We start from the raw sequence: 367 nt of genomic DNA, 5'->3' as shown, positions 1-367 counted from the left end.
GTGGCTGTGGGAGATGCTACCTCATCACATGTGTCAGGGGAGCCACCGTCTGCCAGAAACTTCTCGATGACATACATCTTGCCCTGGACAGCGGCTCGCAGGAAGGTCTCTGGCTCCACGGGACCCTCCTGGCAGTGGGACAGGCTCAGGGCTGGGGCATGGCAAGGGCATGGGAGAAGGGAGAGCATGGGGGGCCCCCTGCCCTGCTTCCTTGGAGAGGTCCCTGGCTGGCAGGGTGACCTGGGGGCTTGCCTGTGGGGCTCCAGCCCCTCTCCCAGCAGCCCCCCTCCTGCACCCTGGGATCCCCCAACGTACAATCTCCAGGGGCTCAGGCGGTGGGGGGGGCTCGGGGGTGGCCGCCCGCTCC

General features: G+C 67.6%; 1 protein-coding gene across 1 annotated transcript in view; it reads right to left on the bottom strand.

The window, feature by feature from the left end:
• ANKRD2 (ankyrin repeat domain 2 (stretch responsive muscle)) overlaps window positions 1-363 on the bottom strand; it is a gene marked incomplete at its 5' end in the record, with an annotated part of 1,700 nt that extends 1,337 nt beyond the window's left edge. Inside the window, 2 exons of the mRNA XM_010086790.1 lie at window positions 21-128; window positions 316-363. Coding sequence (XP_010085092.1) covers window positions 21-128; window positions 316-363 — 156 coding nt within the window. The remainder of the gene's footprint in view (window positions 1-20; window positions 129-315) is intronic.
• Window positions 364-367: the final 4 nt, after the last annotated feature.

Source organism: Pterocles gutturalis, unplaced genomic scaffold (genome assembly GCF_000699245.1).
Source record: "Pterocles gutturalis isolate BGI_N339 unplaced genomic scaffold, ASM69924v1 scaffold23786, whole genome shotgun sequence".
Classification (NCBI taxonomy): domain Eukaryota; kingdom Metazoa; phylum Chordata; class Aves; order Pterocliformes; family Pteroclidae; genus Pterocles; species Pterocles gutturalis.
The sequence above is the reverse complement of the archived record's forward strand: the minus strand, read 5'-3'. Positions and strand labels throughout refer to the sequence as shown.